We start from the raw sequence: 16,888 nt of genomic DNA, 5'->3' as shown, positions 1-16,888 counted from the left end.
AGAGTTCAAGAAAATTAAAATTAATCCATCTAAAAAGCCCTAGCCATCTCAGAGATGGGTAAAGGAGAGAAGCAAAGTAAGTAAATGTGAGTTTAAAATCAGATTGGGATGTTCTGCTCCTGTAACATTAACATGCCATCTGCATAATCATTAGTTGGCATGATGGCTACAGGGTAGAAATAGGACAGTCTGGTGCCTTAAGTGGGCATTTCAGAGCAATGGGCATGTTTGGATTTTGCATGCGACCTTTTATCTGAATTTCCCACATTATAATGCTTGATTTAGGGTTAATTTCAACACCCCAAATATGATTGAAGTGGTAAATATGAACCATCAGGCCTTATCACTAGATGAAAATACATTTTTCCTGTACCTCCTGATAGAACAAATTTTTAAGATTTAACAGAAACACACCCAGTATTTCTGTCTTCTGTTGTTAATAACCTCAAATACAGAATTCCATCTGAAAGGGAACCAGAGGGAACACTTCAGCTGGCTTACAAGAGAAAAGCAAAGTCCTGTTTTAATTTTTGCAAGCAGAGAAGCCTAGTGAATAAAACCTTCCAAACTGGTTGATAAAGTTTTAAAGACGCAATTAAAAAGCACCAAAGCGCAGCCGAGCACACCCTGGCAGGCCGATGCTGTCCTCGAGCACCAGCAGGCTGGAGGACACCCAAAGCAGGTTCTCTGCTGCAGCTCATCAACCCGATTTAAGAGACAATATGTGCACGTTCATTAACGTGCAATCTGTAAGGAACCTCTTATTTATTCAGGATTCACTGTGCGCTTTAAAGCTGCTTTAGCTTGTGTTACCTTTTGCCGTGCCTGAACCAGTGCTAAGTCGCAGGAACCAAGACTCCCTTCACCTGTGGGACTGGGACCAGTTTATTTGGCTGATCTCCTCTGGTCAGGAGGTCTTTCCCATGACATCCTGACCGCTCTTCATGCCAATGTAGATTGGCAATGTTTGCCTACTCAGCTCAGATTTTGTGTTTGTTTGGAGGGATCAGTCCTTGTAGCTGTTGTTATACAGGAAGATCTGGCAGACGAACAAAGTAAAACAGTGTAGGATGTAAAGTGATTTACAAAACACTGCACCTACTAAGGATGCTCTCCCTCACTTCCACAGCAAAAGGACTGTTTGTGGTCCCCACAGCATGGCCATCACGCCCTTCCCCACTAGCCCTTCTGCTGAGCCAGGCGGTCGCACGTGGCTGCCGCGCTCCTCCGCGGCGCTCCCAACCATCCCTAACCCGCGCCTGGTCTCGTACGGGCTACGGGTGTAGGCACCAGCCCAGTATGGCAGAGAACAGCTTGTTTCCCCTCAGAACAACAGATGTAACAGATCAAGAGCAGCAGGATCCAGTCTGACAGCAGCTTGATCTGACCCAAACTGGGACCGATGGTTCTTCCTCCCCCCAGCCCCGGGCCAGCACGGCTGCCTTTGCAGCAGGCAGCTGCAGGAGCTGAGCTGGCCAGAAGCTAGCGTGGCAGGGAAGAAAACAGTGATGAATTTTTGGCCAGATCAGCTCATTAAACAACAGTATCTCCCAATGCGGGAATACTAGAATGGCATTAGGGAGAGGCAGAATCTCATGACTGCAACCTCAGAAACCCCCCCCATTTATTTGAGCTGTCATGCAATCACAGACAGCAAACGGCTGCAGCATCCTGCCCAGCAATTCTTAATTCTCATTACGGGAAGCTTTTTAGCTACACAGTCCTATGACCATATTCCCTTCAACAGTAGAATATTCCATTCTTTGTGAAATATTTATACTTTGAAATATTAATTCTTCAATTAAAAAACCAAGAAAACCCAACAATCTGCAAACATGAAAGCTTTTTTGTTTGTTTGTTTTGCTGGTTAAACACAGGTACAGAATACACACAGAGGCAATACAGAGTAACTAGCCTGACTGGTAATTTTCATACCCCTCTGTATTTTGACAAAAAGAGTCATTTATTTCTTTGCTGCTTCATTAGGTCCAGAAAACACATCCCATTAAAAATATCCCTTCTCCCAGCCCCAAGTGTACAACTACAGATAAGCCAATTTCTAAAAATACCAAAAAGAGAAATAACTGCAGGACAAAACCAGCATTCATTTTGATGGATTAAAAAAAATAAGTAAGTATCAGAGTTATCTAATCCATCACAATGAAGACACTTCAAAAAAACCCCACAGGCTAAAAATGCCAGGCTGCAAGGTTTTTGCACAAAGAGCACTCAGCAATAACCTTCAGAGCGAAAGCTCACAGGCTTGAGAGGAGCAGAATCAGCAGCTTCTGTAGCAGGGAGCGCTCAAGCCTTTTTGCATAACGTTGGCTGAACGCAGGACGCTCCCCAGAGCATCTCTTGCGCAGCAGCCGCCGCCTGCAGCGGTCCTCACCGGCAGCGACGCTGCTCTGGAGCAGAGCAGGAACAATCCTGTAACTTTTGGACACTGGGAATTTGGGGCTTAACTACCGGGTTTGTCACCTCACTCACACTCGGTCCCTTCGGGTGGATCTTCTATGAATCCCCAGCAAATCTCCCTGCAGAGCTACACAGAGCTAGTGCTCAGTGAAAAGAGCCACTGGCCTTGCTCAGTCTACAATTGCTGCAACACAGTACAGGAGAAAACAACTCAGAATAGCCACTGTTAAAAAGATTTATAGTCCCTCAAGCTACTTTGTAGATTAGCTGTGATCTGATCTTGGAGAGAGGGTTTTCATGGCTTTCTTCAATTTACAATGCAACCATTTTGCTGGACTGTGTTGTTAACAGTGAAAAGGGCTTCAAACAGAGCGGTCTTTTCTTTTTTCCTTCTCAACCCTTGAACAATTTCTGGTTTGGATGTAGACCTGGCAAGCTTGTCAGAACATTCATGAAAAACTTCAAGAAAATCCATTCTTCATTAATAAGATGAAATGTTTGCTCTAACAGAGGTCATTAACCTCTCCCTCAGCTACTTATTTACAGATTTCAAGGTACCAATACCTGAAACAGCCTAAGGCTGGGCCAAAACCTGCCTTTTCCTTTGTGAAACATTCTCTGAGCTTTGCAATTTGTGTTCAAAAGTTTATCAATAGATTAAATTTCTTCATTTCATCTTTAACTATTCCTAGTAAAAAGCCAGCATGATTCCAGATTAGGCTGGCAAGCTCAAGAGCTATAATGCTGGAAATGAAGCCGGCTTCAATGGGAGCACAGCCCCAGGAAGCCCAGAAAACAGCATTTCCAGCTCTGCATCACTCCCTGCGCAGAAAAGATCTGACCAGTTAACAAACAAGAGGAGATAATCCTCTGGACAAATGCACTGAGGAAAATTCCATCACTCCAGCCTGACCAAGAGCAAGGGAGAGGGAGCAGTGAGCCACGATTGCTGGAGGCTAGGAAAACATTGCAGGGAGGTATCACGACATGCTCGCCCTGCTCAGATGCTGTCCTGTAAGCATTTGGTAGTGACCAACGTGGGAGATAAAGACTGCAAGGTGGATGTTTGACATGACTCAGTACAGCTGGTTTTATGTCCTTAATCTCAAGCCTCCTCCACCGCCACCGTTCCAGCAAACTGCTCTGTATCATAAACAGTTTCTGTTTCGGGTGCTTCCCAGCCCAGCCAGGCACAGGCAGTTCTTAAATAAAAAGCACAAAATCCACATTCTTCTAGCAAACAGTGACAGGAGGTAAAACAGAGTCCCACGGTCCTCTGCCCACCAGGACAGCACAAACATGCTGGAGCCTCAATATGTATTTTCACGTCCCAGACTGACGTGCTTGCACAGTAAGTGGTGTCTTACCAAGATACAGTAGAACCGTCTCAAAGCCATGGCAGGTTAGAAGACACTTGGGAAAGGTAAGCGGTATGCTTGTGCCAACTAGACTCCTATTTCTCCCTAACACTCAAGATCTAAGCAGAGCCAGAGCTTAATCAATTTAGAAAATTCCCTGTGTTGCTCCCCTTTCAATAAGAAAGCCAACATGAAAATGTGGTTTCCATATGAACAATACAAAGTTGTAACTAGCAAACTTGTGAAACAACGCTAATCTTCACCTTTAGTCAATTTGAACCAGTGTAATCTGGTGCCAGTACAATTTTTCCACAACATCTTATCAATAAATAAATTCACCCACAGAAGTCACTATTTAAAACAATCTTCCCAAACCCTGGTTTGACTATGAAAATATGGGTTTGTTTGTATTAAATATTTAAAGTTTAAAATTTCTCCTGAACCAGAGTACCACCACTCTGGAGTTCTCAGGCTACACCGTGAATTACACATTTTGTATTTAGTTTAGAGAAGGATTACCTCTGTCAATCAGTTCCACTGAAAAATGACAGCATGTGAGAACGAAAGAGAGAAAATTATACAAAAGAGAAACACATTTGTTGAGAGTTGGAAAGGAAACAGATTCCAGCACATAAAAAGAGAAGATAAAACAAAGATAAACACAGGCTAACACACTTAAACATCCCTCTATGCTTATAGTGTGACTAGAATTTGTGCAGAGCGTTTGACTCCTGCCTCCTCGGGCGCTCGCATCGCCTGCCGGCGTGACAGCGAGCAGCTTTCCCAACTCACTCCCGCGCTGCCGGGCAGGGGCCCTTTTCCTCATACAGACCCCGAAGTGCAGATGGCTGCACGTTCCTTGGGTGGCAGCTTGTGCGCTGCTGCCTGCTAAGGCTTGTGATTAAGCTCTTGCATTCCATCTGAGGAGAGAAGTGCAACATTTCCGATGCTTACCATGGCCCACTGCCTAGCTTTGATCCTCATCTGATTGTAGCTGCGTTCTTCGGCGTACAAGGCACTCATAAAAGCACCAATAGATGTTCCTCCGATCATATCGACGGGGATGCCAGCTTCAATCAGCGCTCTGATAACTCCCACTTGGGAGCATCCTCTGTGCCAAGAAAAGGGAAAAAAAAAAGAAGACATTATCAGACAAATAGCCATTGAAAGAGCATAAAGACATGAATACCACCTTCTAACAGAACCCGAGTATGCACTAGCTGAACTGCCAACCTCTTGCTAAAGAAGCCTCAATGCCAGAAAAAGATGTCATAAATACAGAAATCTTCAAACAGACTCCCCGAGGATCCTAGAAAGTACAGACCACCCAGGCAGACTTCAGTACAAAAGACAGCAACCCAAAAACAACAGCCGAGGATCAAGGCAGTGGATATACGAGGGAAAAGTCAACATGGCTTTAAGGAAGTGATACATTAAAAAAATCTACTACGGTTCTTCCAAAGCACCCAAGCTTTGGCTCTTCCAAAGCTGGATTTCAGAAACCTTTCCACAAGAGTCTTTTCCAGTGATTCTTCAAAGAAACTCAGCCAGCCTGGGATCACGGGATGGGTCACCACATGGATTCATAATGAATTTGAAGATGGAAAACAAAGAGCAAGAAGAGACAAACACTGATGAGAAGACAGGAGTTTCATTCAGCACAGAGACCCAGGAAAGGGGCAGATAAGAAGGCAGTGTTTGAGGATGATACAAATTCCTTCAGGATAGTGAATCTACAACCTTCCTTGATTTCAAGAAGTGCAGAAGGACCTCAGAGCAATGATGAAGTCAAGTGATAAACAACAGATAAACCTCAGTGTGATGGGACAAGAGGAAAACAAAAGTATCAATGCCCCTACACAGAGAGATTTTGGAACCACTGTGGATATTCTCTGAAAATTAACCTAGTGTCCAGTGCAAATTCAAAAGGCAAATCAAAGAAACCAGAATAAAACAGAAAACATAAGAACATACATCCAGGATGGACCAGCATTTTGAAAACTGCAAGAAAGCTCAGACTTCTCCCTAAAAAAGAAATAATAGCAGAACCAAAAATGACAGAGAAGCACAAAAGATGACCAGCACAGGGAAAGGACTTCACATGAGAAGGAACTAGACTTGAATCTCCAACTGGGGAAGATTGTGACTGACGGGAGACATGCAGGGCCAGCCAATGACATCACCATGCAGAAAGTTTAATGTAAAGAGAAGATTTTACACGCAGACACGTGTATGTAAAGCACAAATTGGGGAAACCACTGTTACCACATACCGAAGGGATCAAATCACAAATGAATTTAAATGTGGACTGGATGAATCAAAGGTACCAGGCTGTCAGTGGCTACTAAACATGAGAAATCGGAGGCGCAACCTTGTGTTCAGGAAGCTCAGAAACTGCTAATTGTTGCAAATGCTTGTTTCTGAGCAATCAATACTACCTACTATCAGAAATGAGAAAGCAGAGGTGGAACATCCAATTTGATCTGATAAACAGAGATCCCCTAATGGGAGAAGGATCCTTGTCCGTCCTACAGAACCTTTTCAGAAACAGAGAAATTGGCAGCGGAGGCTGATTGCCTTCCTGTCAATACAAAATCACGGCCTCTGGTTTCAAATGCTTTGTCCAGTTAATACCAAGCGTGTCAATTAGTTCATTCCACCTGGACGGATGCTTTGCAGTCTAAGCCATACAGCAGCAAAAATCTTCCTTTTTCCATTTTCATCCCATTTTTCTGTCCTCCACGGTTTACTCTATTTCCGTCCTCTTTCCCCTGGCTGTTTACATCCTATAAATACTCGCTAACAGCTGCCAAGTCCGCCGTAGGTGTCATTTGGCCAAGCTATGCTGAACGCATTCTTTCCATCTAAATAAATCCCCTCCAGCTGCTGAAATGCTTTGAGACAGGTTCTTGGTTATACTGGTGTAAATGACTTCAGTGACAGATCTGCACTAGTGTAATCCAAGAGCAGAAAATGGCTCATTTAGCTTTCCTCTCCAAATTCTCCTTCCCTTGCTTTACTATTGCTTCTTCTCATAAGATGCCCTAAGTTTAAAGAACTGTAATTTTATCCCTGCCACAGGAGCTCATTGTTTTTAGGCTTTTAGATTGCAGCTATTTTTGCAATCTGCTTCTTGTGCCCGGCACTTACTGCTGCCTTAGCCCTGCGTGTAAGTCACCAGCTGATACTGATGTTTCGCTGAGGAACAGACCTTACACCACCCAGCCTGCTTTCTGGAGAAAGCCTACATCACGTGCATTTGTTAAGACATGTTAAGCACTGGAAAGCATTTCCTGCTTGGAGGGCAATTTTAAACTGGCCAGGACTGGATTCTCTCCCTTTAAGCTCTTCTGAAACTGGATCTCCTTGTTCGTGCATTCATGCGCCCATAAAATACAGGGGATTTGATGTGATCACTCTGGATTTGTTTTTACTTCGCTGTATGATGCCCTTGAACAAATAACAAAAGATTATTATTACTTCTATTGGCAAGCCATCACCTTTGTGTTGTGCATCTGCAGAGTCCTTGCCAATATCCAGCCAAATGTGTAACAGCCACGTATCTCCAACAGAGGCATCGATTTCAAAGCACTGACCTGCAAGATGGGAATGAAAGTACTTTTCTTGCTTGGAAAGGGACCTCCTATAAACTGCCATACTAAGTTATGTTTCATTTATACATGACTACAAGGCTGATTCTTCCAGTTCCAGCATCCTGAACAGAAGCATTCGTGAACAAATGTATTTGTGCAAACTAAAATCTTGAAGAAAGGCAAATGTGCCTGAACCCACCCCATTTCTCCATGTACCACCCAGCTTCCTAAAAGGTATAAAATGGTCTTTTTCCCCTCCCTATAGCTTCAAGCCATCATTACCCCAGCAACGCTACTACGTGAAACTTTTCAGCAACTCCTCGCAGTTGGTTCTCTCTTGGCCACTTCTTCGCAGCTCACGGCGTACGTAAACACGGGCAGGCTGCCAAGGGAAGCTGTGTGCTGGAGCCGGCGCGGTGCCAGGCAGCACGCATCCCGCTCCCTGACAACTTGCTGGTGCATCACGGAGAGCCGGTGTGGGCAGCTCTCATGCTACAACTAAAGAGGGGAAGAAAAAAAAAAAAACAACCCACCGAAGCCAGAAGCTAAGTCCCTGTTAACAGTCAGAGTACCAGTGCAGAAAAAAGCAGGGATCGTGCACTTCTTGTAATACCAGGCACAATATCACAGGGGACCTGTCCTGTTTTAGGGCAACATGTGAAAATACAAGTGTCTGGCAAGAGGAGTACAAAGGAAGATTGCTTGTGCCAGAGCACTTGCGTGGAGTGGAGGAAGGGACAGGGAAAATCTCCAGTTACCTGGCTGACACGGAGCTGAACGCCACTTACTCTGGAGGAAAGGAGGGACAGGGGAGAGCCTCTCCAGACACAGGGAAGGAGCATCTCAGATAGGGGATGCACAGTCCATTGCTGGAGCTGCGCATGCAGCTGTCCTTTGCCTTAAAGCTGCCTGAGGTGCAGCTGGATGGAGCATTTCCCCTGCCAGGATTAACGCCTGACCCCACGACAGTGACAAGGACTCCTGGCACCAAGCACAAATGACCTAGAAGTTTACTTTCAAAAAAATTTTCACCAGAACCCACAGATTTGCCCAAGAAGTGCAGAGTCTTTATATTAACAGTGTGTATCACTCCCTAGGACAGGTCTGATTAATTAGTGCTCTTTGCAGAGAGAGCAGAAACAGCACCAACCAGTTCAAGGAGGAACTGGAAATAAGAGCCATGCTCTGTTTTCACCCCTGCCATTGCCTCGCAACCTGATCTGAGCAAGGCAAGTCACAGGCTGCCCTGTGCATCAGCTGCTCACTGCACTACTTACCAAACTCATGCTCAATATGCTTAAAATGCCTCCAAAAGCAGTGCTGTACTACATAAAACCCCATCACCATTTCTTCTTTACTACTAATGGTCACAAATGACCACGAAGCAGGGAGAGAAGTTATGGGGTTGAAGACGTGCTTCTTGAAACAACACAGCACAGCGAGCAGAGAGCACAGCCCTTCCAGCAGAAGGTCTTGCAGGAAAATTCCTGCTCCTGAAACAAGCCCTTGCTTTCATCCCCCGGGGAAATGCCACTGGCATGTGACTGTAATGCACGAAGGCCAGAGCACAACTGATAAAAGAAAAATTCTTCTGCGAGATGTGCATGTGTCAGCTCCACACGTGCCTGCCAGAGCTCAGATTAGATATGACTCTCAGGAAGAAGCGAGCAAATGCAGCAGGACATTTCAGATTAAAGCAGCAGCAGAAATACAGGCTGTTCTCTGTGCTCAGGTCAGGGGGCTGAAGAAAGTACAATTAATACAAAAACAGAGCCTGTACACCAGTATTTTCTCTACAAGCCCCATTTAACATATCAATAGGATGTTGCCTGTCAGAATTAGAAAGAATAAATACAATACCATCAGCACAGAGAGAGGATATACTCATTTTTCAGACTGTGACTAACGGAGCAGCAAGGCAAGGCTGCAGCTTGATCACGCTGCACACCTCCAAAGTCCACTTCAGTTTCAGAAAGGAAGAGAAAATACAGCTCAGGCATTCAGCCTCCCCAGCACCCCCTCTCTTCTCCTAATTGACTCATCAGGATGAAGGAGACGTCTCTGAATGCACTGAAGAGATGCTATTTCCTTTGGTTAAAAACAGGATTAAGGTCATGGCTGCTGCAGAGCTCTGTTGTGTCTCTAACCTTCCTGGAGAGGGACACACGGCTTGCTGCACCACCTTCCTGGTGTAGTTAACTGGCAAAGTAGGTAGAAAAACTGAGAAATTGCCAAGGGGACTTTACCAAGCTCCACTAGAGCCTAACAAACCTGAATTAAGGCATCCTCATAACCTTAAAACTCCTGAAAAAGCAAAGTTGTACAATTAAAAACAGCTTTCCCTTCCCATAACAGCTTTGGTTCAAAGCTCGATACGAGCAGTTGTTAGGTCACCCAAGTTTACGGGGTAAGGGCAGATGAATAAGTATTTACTATATTCATTTTAGAGATGTGCAAAAGCAGAGCATTGGGCAACCATTACCCCAACGCTGCTTTGAAAGCACAAGAAATAAACTGAAGGTGCCTGAGCTTCCAGCCCACAGGAATGGACAGCACGTCCCAAAACTCTGCCTGGTATGGCATGTGGGCTCACCTGCGCCTCACAGAATCCCAGAATCATCCAGGTTGGAAAGGACCTCGAAGCTCCTCCAGTCCAACCATGAACCTCACCCTGACCGTTCCCAACTCCACCAGATCCCTCAGCGCTGGGTCAACCCGACTCTTCAACCCCTCCAGGGATGGGGACTCCCCCCCTGCCCTGGGCAGCCCATTCCAACACCCAACAACCCCTTCTGCAAAGAAATCCTTCCTAAGAGCCAGTCTGACCCTGCCCTGGCGCAGCTTGAGGCCATTCCCTCTTGTCCTGGCGCTTGTTCCTTGGTTCAAGAGACTCAACCCCCCTCTCTGCACCCCCCTTTCAGGGAGTTGCAGAGGGCCAGGAGGTCTCCCCTCAGCCTCCTCTTCTCCAGACTAAACCCCCCCAGTTCCCTCAGCCGCTCCCCATCAGACCTGTGCTCCAGACCCTGCACCAGCTCCGTTGCCCTTCTCTGGACACGCTCGAGTCATTCAATGGCCTTTTTGGAGTGAGGGGCCCAAAATTGAACCCACTCATTGAGGGGCGGCCTCAACAGTGCCGAGTCCAGGGGTGAGATCCCTTCCCTGTCCCTGCTGGCCACGCTAGTGCTGATACAAGCCAGGATGCCATTGGTCACCTTGGCCACTTGGGCACACTGCTGGCTCCTGTTCAGCTGTCTGGCAATCAACACCCCCAGGACCAGGATCCTGAAACTGAGGCTGGTTACTGAGTCTGTGGGTCTCAGACTAATGGATACAGCTGCATCTGCGACAGAACTGTTTTCTGAATAACATCTTTTGTGCTAGTGGTTCTCAGAGTTATTCTGGAGGTGCTCATTGTATTGGGGCAGGGGGGAAATGATGTTATTTAAATGAAGGGCTACACAGAGAGGTACCTGGAAACGTGAGATAAAGCGACGTTTCTTCTTTATGTAAGAACCAGCATTTTTTGGTATGTGTTTTGTTGCTGATCCTGATGTTGAGTGGCACGGTCACTGACTTAGAAATCAAGCAAGCCTTCTACAAGTTGCAGCAGTATTATCTCCTTTGGTACCTTCAATCTTTTGCAGCTGCAACAATAAGTTCAAACATCGCTTTGAAATCTAATTGTACTTGTATCTTTCCAATAACATTATTTCCCAGCTTTCCTGACCATAAAACTTCCCAGTATTATAAATTTGCCAGAATAATTACAGTGATTATCTGTCAGCTCAAAAGGATAACAGAAAACAGACCACTATATTTCTGCTCCTGCTGTACTACTTGTGCACTTACAAGGAAGTTTCTGATCTGGACAACATTAATTGAGCCCCATTTCTAAGTGAAATAAGGGAAATAAACCCACGTTACTGGGTTCTCAGCCTAACATCCAACTACCAACAGGATCTTTCCCAGCACCTGCCCTGAAGAAAGCTTTCTCCCTTCCACTGCCCATTTTTAAAATTATCCCCAGATACACACGTATCGATCCAGAGACCTGAATTCTTCCTTTCTTCCCCTCCATTAGCAACAGCCTCGTTTCATGCTCCCACTTAGCTTTGCCCTCAGATTCCTACTATTTTGTTAAGTCAGAACCAAGGAACCATTTTCCCTTTAGCCTTGCCAAGCTATAGAGACTGCACATTAACCCTGTGCACTCAGTGCTGTGCAGGCACGTTCGGCACAAAAAGCAACTCCTATTTATTACAACCCCAGTGAACTACCTTCCTGCAAGAAAATCCAAATACAATGTCCTTTTAGCACTGACCTTGTTTCTGCTTTATATACTACCTTTAGAGTAAGCTTTAAACAGAGGGATTTGTGCCTGACACAGAAGTAAATGAGCAAAAATTCTTCAGCCCTTCCAGGAGGGCTGTCAGGTCTACCTAGTCCTGGGGGGGTGAAGGGATACAGGAATAAGCCATTGGAGGGGAGGAAAAAAAAACCACAAAATGAAGCCAGAGGTAAATCAGAAAATGCACCAGGGGTTCTTCTCTTCTGATCCCACCTGCCAGGAGGAGGAAGGAGGAAAGAGAGGCTGAATGGTAAACTGCACCCCCCCATTACTCTCTGCTTGGGGATGCCAAACAAAATCCTGTCTCTTACTTGAGCCAAGAAAAAATTCAAGCTATCTGCAAAGAAAGATAATTTATTTGGAAAAAAAAAAAATACATCCCCCTTCCCCCACCCTTTTGAGACTTATTTGTGAAGTCTTGGAAGAACCCATTTTGAGCATGTCTGGAAGCTGCAGAAATAAGACAAAAGCACAGCACTTTAAAGAATTTTACTGTGACTTCACTTACCACTTCTCTAATCTCCTCTTTCTTAACACGAAAGCTCATTGACCAAATAAGGTTAGACAGAGTTTCCTAAAAATCACAGCAATGCAAGAGCTCTACCATCTTCCTGAAAGCACGTGAACTTGCCAACAGAGCATTACGACTGGTACATGGAAAGCGTTCCCTCAAACTTGCAGCTCTAACACAGCACATGCTTTTTCAGCTGATAAAGAGAGGTGAAAAACTAGTAACAAGAGTTAAACCACAACTCCACCACCTCCTTGTTTAATTTCATCTGTATATCAAAGTACTGCTGTGAATAAATGAGTTCAGTGGGTTGAAGACTGGAGATCAAGACAGGACAGTCCAAATAAACCACCTGCAATTAATTTTTATTTTTTTTAAGTCATAACTTTGAAGTAGATGGCTCCCAAGCTCCCACTGCTTGGAGGATTTAATAGAAGCCATTAAAATCTTCAACCTCCATGGCAAATGGGAGCAAATGAGCAATTACATAGGTGCTACAGATGGGAAAAGGAAAGATCAGATCATTAAGCATTACGTGGGTGCCAAGCCATATGAAAACGGCTTTTATGTGCATGTGATGACCTAACTATTACACAACTCACCAAGCAATTAGCATTCAGATCTGATAACAGTCACATGGCTCTGTCTGCGTTTAAGACAACTGCACTTTGAGGCAGAATTTTGAACGGATGCATAAACACGATTAATATGGCTGAGCTCTCGGGCAATACACAAGATGGTCCATCCCTGAAGAAATCAAAGCAAAGCCTCTTAGGAGCAATTACGCTGCAGTCTATTACCATCCATTTGCAAACAGAAAGTCTGAAACCTTCAGTACGAGTTCACAGCCACGTCTCATGAGGTTTTCTCCACAAAGGCAAATACTCAGAACTCACCATCTTATTTTTAGGAGTTGGGTTTTGTTTGTTCAAATAATGTACTCTAGGGCTGATCTGGAGAAGACTCAAATTCAGTATCCAAACATAAGTTATCATCACCTTTTCCAAGGAAGAGCACACATTGCTTTTCTTTCACCTTCAGCCTCTACAAAACAGCACCAAAAGTAAAACACCAAGTCAAAGGTGCAATTTAATCTTTAAGGACAGAGAGTTTAGACTCTTCTCCGTTATTTTAGTTCCTGGATATTGCCCTGAAATCCAATCTGCTTTTTGAAAGACATAGGGAATCCAGGAGCCTGACTGCGTGGCTGTCACTGGAATTCAGAGTTCGGTCTGATTTATCTACACTTGGCAATGGATGCTCTACTCATGACAAGAACACAAACATGCAGGGCACAGGTGACTTCTCCAAACACCTCTATGAATAATTACAAGCTCTGAAGCCCCCATACGTGAATCTGAACTTCAAAAAGGGATATAATAAAGAAAAATTACAACTCCACTGTGTACTGAGATACAGATATCTACCTATACACACAAAAGCACGTTACAGGTCATCAAATAGCTTCCCTTCCTCTGATATGCACCTCCCACAGCAGCCAGCTAACCGTACGTGAAGGAGGGTGAAGACTGCAGGCTGACTGATGCAAAGGTCACGAGGATTAACCTCAGGGCTCCTAACTTTCTGCCCTTCCAAATGTCAAAAGACAGATTTGGCCTGCTGTACAAAGGGATTACTTTGAAGAAAGGGAACGGGAGGAAGGATATTTCAAGTATTCAGGGTTTTTTTTTTTCCATGACACAAAACAGATTCAGCCTCTTTTGTAGCATTTTGATATTTCCATACTACAGAAATCTTGCTTCCTCAGCTGTTATTAGCCACTGACAGACTGCAGATGCTGGACAGTAAGCTTCACTCTTTCACTTAAAAGAAGGGAAGAAGCATTTTTTAAGTTTCTTTCATATTTCAGTTCCATTTCCTGACACTCTTTACAGCAACATCAGGATGAGGAATGGGATCTTTTTAGCAGTGCATATTCTTCAAGACCTGTCATGCCATAGAAAAGGAAAGCAGATTCCTTACATGCCATTTCAGTACCTCGAGCAAGCAATCAGAAATGAAACACAAATTTTATGATGCTGCCTGTAGCAGGAGGAGAGAAAAAGAAAAAGCAGGAATTGCAAAAAATCCTCACTCTTATCTTGCATAGGTAGAAATTAGGCAGTGGTGAGAACTGAGTGCAGAAGGACCCAATCTGTGCCAGAGGGGCTCCGTACAGCACTGCCAGACACCAAGCTGGAGATGGGGATCCTGGCCAAACCCAGGCAGAGCCCAGCACCGCTGAGCGCTGCTCTCCACACCACCAAGGCTGCTTACCTGTCCGAGGACAGTGCTGGACCCCCGTTAGCTCTACCAGATCACACATCAGCACATCCAGCCGTTAACCTTTCCATGACACCAGGAAAGCACAAGCACACTCCCCAGCTGATTAGGACCTGGACATCCTACAGACTCTGTTTCAGAAGCAGCTACTCAGGAACCTGTTGGCTTCCAGAGCCCCTCTCCTACAGCATCTCTGCACTGTGGGAGAAGACACCAGGGCTGGCACTGCCCAGAACTGGCTAGGGACTACTGTGTTTGCTTGTGTGGGCTCTTTGCTGCCTCGAACAGACAAGGATACTCTCAACTCTCAGCAGTCCCTGCAAAAATGTTGATTATGTACTGAGCACTGTACCCAGACAGCACACACAGGGTTACCAGCAGCTTGGTTATTCCTCAGCCACTGCACACTGGAATGAAGAGTTAACTTTATCATAATAATTGGGCTGGATGTCAGGTTTCAAGCAGATTCCCCAGACACAACCAACCCATGACATGAGAGCATAAATCCATATACATTTAGAGATAACAATACCCTCCTAAAACCCCAAACACTCCCTAGTGGTAATGGTCTATACTTCTCTCCCATGTAAGTGCTTCAGAGGAATTTATAAAGGGTGACCTGCACAGATGCCAAAGCTGAGATGGCAAACACCTTGTTTTACAAAAGGAGAACACAAGTTATAAGAGTTTAAGTCATTTGCTCAAGCCCATGTGACGTCAGGAGCTGAACACCAGCAACATGAAATCCTGACTGCCCATTCCTCACTTCAGTGATTTAACCCTCAATAGCTGCAGTATCTCACACCACCACAAGCACCTCGGAGAAGCTGGTGTTGCTCTTTTAGAGCTATCCTAGCCAAGGTCACAATGAAGAACAATGGTTTTAGCAAGAATTTTGTTTCATAATTTACTTCAGAACAAGTGTTTTTTATCAGACTATGGTTTTTGAATGCTTCAAAGAATCTGATTCTAATTTTTACACATTTTTCAAGGTGCTTATTGCAAATTTTAAGCAGAGATAACAAATGAAGAATATACTTTAACCCATCATAAACCACTGAGAGCAACCTTAAGCATTGCTATCAATAATCTATTTGCAAAATACAGTGCAGTCCTGAAGCTCACTGCAACGTCTGAGGATTATTTCAAATCCACACGCATTTCTGTTAAATTGACAAATAAGGACACCCCCCAGTGTGGTAGAAGCAGTTGGCGAACTACGTTTTTTGCAATAGGCCCTTTGAGAGAGGACTTGAAAGCAAAGTCTGAGAAAGGAGCTAAAGGGCAGATATAAAGACAACAAGCAGGAATGACAGTGGAATGAAAAGGGTGTGAAGAAACTGGGTAACCTTAGGGCTGGGATATGTCAGGAAGGGAAAACAGAGACTTACAGACTAACAGAGACATGGCCAGGTAGAAAAAGGGTAGATAAATTATATACAATCTAGATAGGAATGGAAGCGTGGAGAAGACATTATTAAGCAAGTGCTCAAGATGAGCATTACTCTTATTCTCCAGCACAAGGAACTGGTAATACCAGCACATTTGGGCTCCACAGATCCCTATCGCTCACACCTTGGAGTGTCCCTCATTAGACTCAGTCTATGTAAAATTTTGAACCCAGCAAAGGAGCTGAAAATCATTTACCATGTTCCAAGTTCTGTGAGGAAATAAAGAGTCCAGGAAATTCCCATGGAATTTTATTTAATCCCTTCTGTAATCTCTATATTGAGCATGTTTAGAATCCCATAGGGAAAAACACCACTCTTTATGACAGTATTTGCAGTACAGCCTCTGGAGGAGGCTTCTGAATTCAGGCAGCAAATTCCTGCCCTCTCCCCCCACACATTCTTTTAACAGCACATAGTCTCGGTGCTTGTGGTCAAGGTTGATAGTTTAAAGAAGCAACTCCCCTCATGCTTTCAGTTACAACCCTGTATTTGAGGTACAGTAATTGATCTTACGAGCCCACTATCTCCATTTCAAGTACTGCAGCTCTGCAGTGGTAGTTTTAAGACAACGTCCACACACACGCTCTTCCCACGGATAGGAGTAAAAAGCCTCATATCATTAGTTATCTGCCGTAGTGGAGGAATAAGAATTAATTTTCCTGAACTGTTGGAACTGAATCTGAAGCACCTGCACTGTAAAACTGCATGCAGGCTCCCCAGGAGATTCTGTAACTGCCCAAGATCAGGGTTTCACAACCACAACGCTGCTATCACCTGCACCCAGGAAAAGAGGCTACAGCACAGAAAGTGTGTTGTCTGCATCCTGTGAGCAAACTGACCATCCCAGGGACACGGGCACATTGTTTCCACCTCAAATGTCAGCTTTTTATTTCTCAGATGTTTCATCACACGTTGTAGGCTGGGGT

At 44.6% G+C, this 16,888-nt stretch overlaps 1 protein-coding gene across 4 annotated transcripts in view; it reads right to left on the bottom strand.

Moving 5' to 3' along the window:
* Positions 1-16,888, bottom strand: part of PNPLA7 (patatin like domain 7, lysophospholipase) — a 132,046-nt gene that overhangs the window by 31,973 nt on the left and 83,185 nt on the right. For 3 of the 4 annotated variants that reach the window (XM_074846622.1, XM_074846624.1, XM_074846623.1), the window contains one exon: positions 4,731-4,887. In XM_074846622.1, coding sequence (XP_074702723.1) covers positions 4,731-4,887 — 157 coding nt within the window. Of the gene's footprint in view, positions 1-4,295; positions 4,332-4,730; positions 4,888-16,888 lie in introns of all 4 variants that reach the window. The other variant, XR_012625885.1, reaches the window with a different exon arrangement.

This window comes from Strix aluco, chromosome 20, assembly GCF_031877795.1.
Source record: "Strix aluco isolate bStrAlu1 chromosome 20, bStrAlu1.hap1, whole genome shotgun sequence".
NCBI lineage: Eukaryota > Metazoa > Chordata > Aves > Strigiformes > Strigidae > Strix > Strix aluco.
The sequence above is the reverse complement of the archived record's forward strand: the minus strand, read 5'-3'. Positions and strand labels throughout refer to the sequence as shown.